This window comes from Gossypium hirsutum, chromosome D06 (genome assembly GCF_007990345.1).
Source record: "Gossypium hirsutum isolate 1008001.06 chromosome D06, Gossypium_hirsutum_v2.1, whole genome shotgun sequence".
NCBI classification, from domain to species: domain Eukaryota; kingdom Viridiplantae; phylum Streptophyta; class Magnoliopsida; order Malvales; family Malvaceae; genus Gossypium; species Gossypium hirsutum.
The window spans coordinates 57,915,062-57,917,392 of record NC_053442.1 but is presented as its reverse complement, the minus strand read 5'-3'; the positions used below and the strand labels follow the sequence as shown (position 1 = coordinate 57,917,392).

The 2,331-nt window shown below is 32.1% G+C and overlaps 1 protein-coding gene across 1 annotated transcript; it reads right to left on the bottom strand.

Moving 5' to 3' along the window:
- Positions 1–330: 330 nt before the first annotated feature.
- Positions 331–848, bottom strand: LOC107908307 (cysteine proteinase inhibitor 1). Its single transcript, XM_016835515.2, has one exon. It carries the CDS (start codon positions 789–791, stop codon positions 432–434), a length of 360 nt encoding a protein of 119 aa, XP_016691004.1. The 5' UTR covers positions 792–848; the 3' UTR covers positions 331–431.
- Positions 849–2,331: the final 1,483 nt, after the last annotated feature.

Here is a 2,331-nt window from a genome sequence, read left to right as displayed (position 1 = left end):
CAATTTTTAGGCGTATCGAGGGTGCTAATCCTTCCTCGTGCGTAATCGACTCCGGAACCCGTTTTTCTGAATTTCGTGGACCAAACTTGTTGTTTTAATAAAATCAAATCGTTTATTAAAAATAACCACTTTTCGAGGTGATCCGATCACACCTCATCAAAAAGGATCGGTGGCGACTCCCATTTTCATTTTTATTTTCAAAATCTAAGTCGACCCCGTTTTCATCAAAAAAATGGTGTCAACATAATACATTTTATTTTTCTTTTCTAATCTTTGAAAAAAACAAAGGATATAATATGATGTACTATTCTATTCAAGAAACGAAGGATATATTAGCATAGCAAGATTTTATTCTCCACTCATCACTTACATATCAAAAATGGACAGTGATAACATACATGAACATCTATATTGTTATCATATAATAAAATCTAATCCATGACGAGGGTAAAGGAGGTAAGATTTCTAAAATGCAGCCACGCCTTCTCCCACACCACAGCCTCGTACGTATTAACAGCGCTTCCATCCTTCGCCTTCAAAACCAGCTTATAATTGATCCCGGAGACTACTTGAGTCTCGCCTTTCACCACCTCATCCAACTTTAAACTCACCTTTGACTGCTTGTTGTACTCGTCGACAGCGAATTTTGCTATCTCCATCACGTGTGGGTCCTTGATGTCCTTGATTGGCGTCCATCCTCCGGCGAGAGCATCCTTTCTAGCATCGGAGAAAGTGAGGGAAAGGAGAAGGATGGACAGCGAAAGGATCAAGAAGCAAGAATTTTGCTGCATTTTGAGTCTGCTTTGTATGTTCTTGGTTGATTTTAGTCGTAGGTTAGGGAATTGAAGAAATTGGAATGAATTATTTATAGATAAATTTTAATATGCATAAATGGTATGTTAATTTTTATGGCAATAAGTTTTCTTTTTGGAAATACGTTTTATTTTTGGTAATAAAATTGTATGCATTTAGTTTTTATGGTAATAAATTTTTATTTTGTTGAAAATCCGTTTTTATTTTTTATTTTTTAGTAATAAGTTTGTAGGTATTTATTGGTAATAAGGTAGAGGGATGACAAAAAAGGAAAATTAGGTGACCCCGTTAATGCATCAGTTTTTTTTTCTTTCGTTTTTTGATGATTTCTTGCCAAAAGAGAAAAAAATATGCCTCATTTAATATCTGTCTTTATATATATGTTACATTGTCAAACAAAGAAGCTAATAATAATTAAAAGGAAAAAATAGGGATGTTGGGTAACACAGTCAAATCAAATAAGGAAGAAGGATTTTAGGTACCAAAATTGTAATCCTGCAACTGAGAAGCCAAAACAAAGTGAGACGAAGGACAGCCACATCATTTTGGGGCCATTTTATCAAAATAGTCTAAAAAAATATTATATTTATAAAAATAACTTAAGTTTTAAAATAATCATCAAAATAACTTAAAATGAACAGTAAAATTAGGTGTTGGCTTGTCAATGGCCGGAACCCACTCGTATTTTGCACCCATGATTACCTGATAATTGTATCAGACTTAAAAAAATTAATTTTTTGGGTTTTGGCCTGTCAATTGCCGGAACCCATGTATTTTTTTTAAAATTTGTATAATACTGATATATGAAAAAGGAAAAAAAAAAATTTTGGGTGCTGGCCTGTCAATGGCCGGCATCCAGTACAATTTAAAAAAAATTCTTTTTTTTTCGTGTCAGAATTAGATATCAGTATACGAAAAAAATAAAAAAAAAATTCTTTTTTTTTCGTGTCAGAATCAGATATCAGTATACGAAAAAAATAAAAAAAAATCGTATACTGATATCTGATTTTGACACAATTTTTTTTTAAATTGTACTGGGTGCCGGCCATTGATAGGCCAGCACCCAAAATTTTTATTTTTTTTATTTTTTTCGTATACTGATATCTGATTTTGACACAAAAAAAATTAAATTTTTTTTTCTAAATTGTACTCGGTGCCGGCCATTAACAGGCCAGCACCCAATTTTTTTTTTACTTTTTTCATATACTGATATCTTATTTTAACACGAATTTTTTTTAATTGTACTGGGTGCCGGCCATTGACAGGCCAGCACCCAAAATTTTTTTCTTTTTCTTTTTTCGTATATCAGTATTATACAATTTTAAAAAAATATATGGGTTCCGGCCATTGACAGGCCAAAACCTAAAAAATTAATTTTTTTAAGTCTCACACAATTATTAGACAATCATGGGTGCAAAATACGAGTGGATTCCGGCTATTGACAGGCCACAACCTAATTTTACTGTTGATTTTAAGTTATTTTGGTGATTGTTTTTAAACCTGGGTTATTTTTATAAA

What these genes read in the sequence shown, in the direction of transcription:
- LOC107908307 (XM_016835515.2), bottom strand. Translation starts at nt 791, where the DNA reads ATGCAGCAAAATTCTTGCTTCTTGATCCTTTCGCTGTCCATCCTTCTC.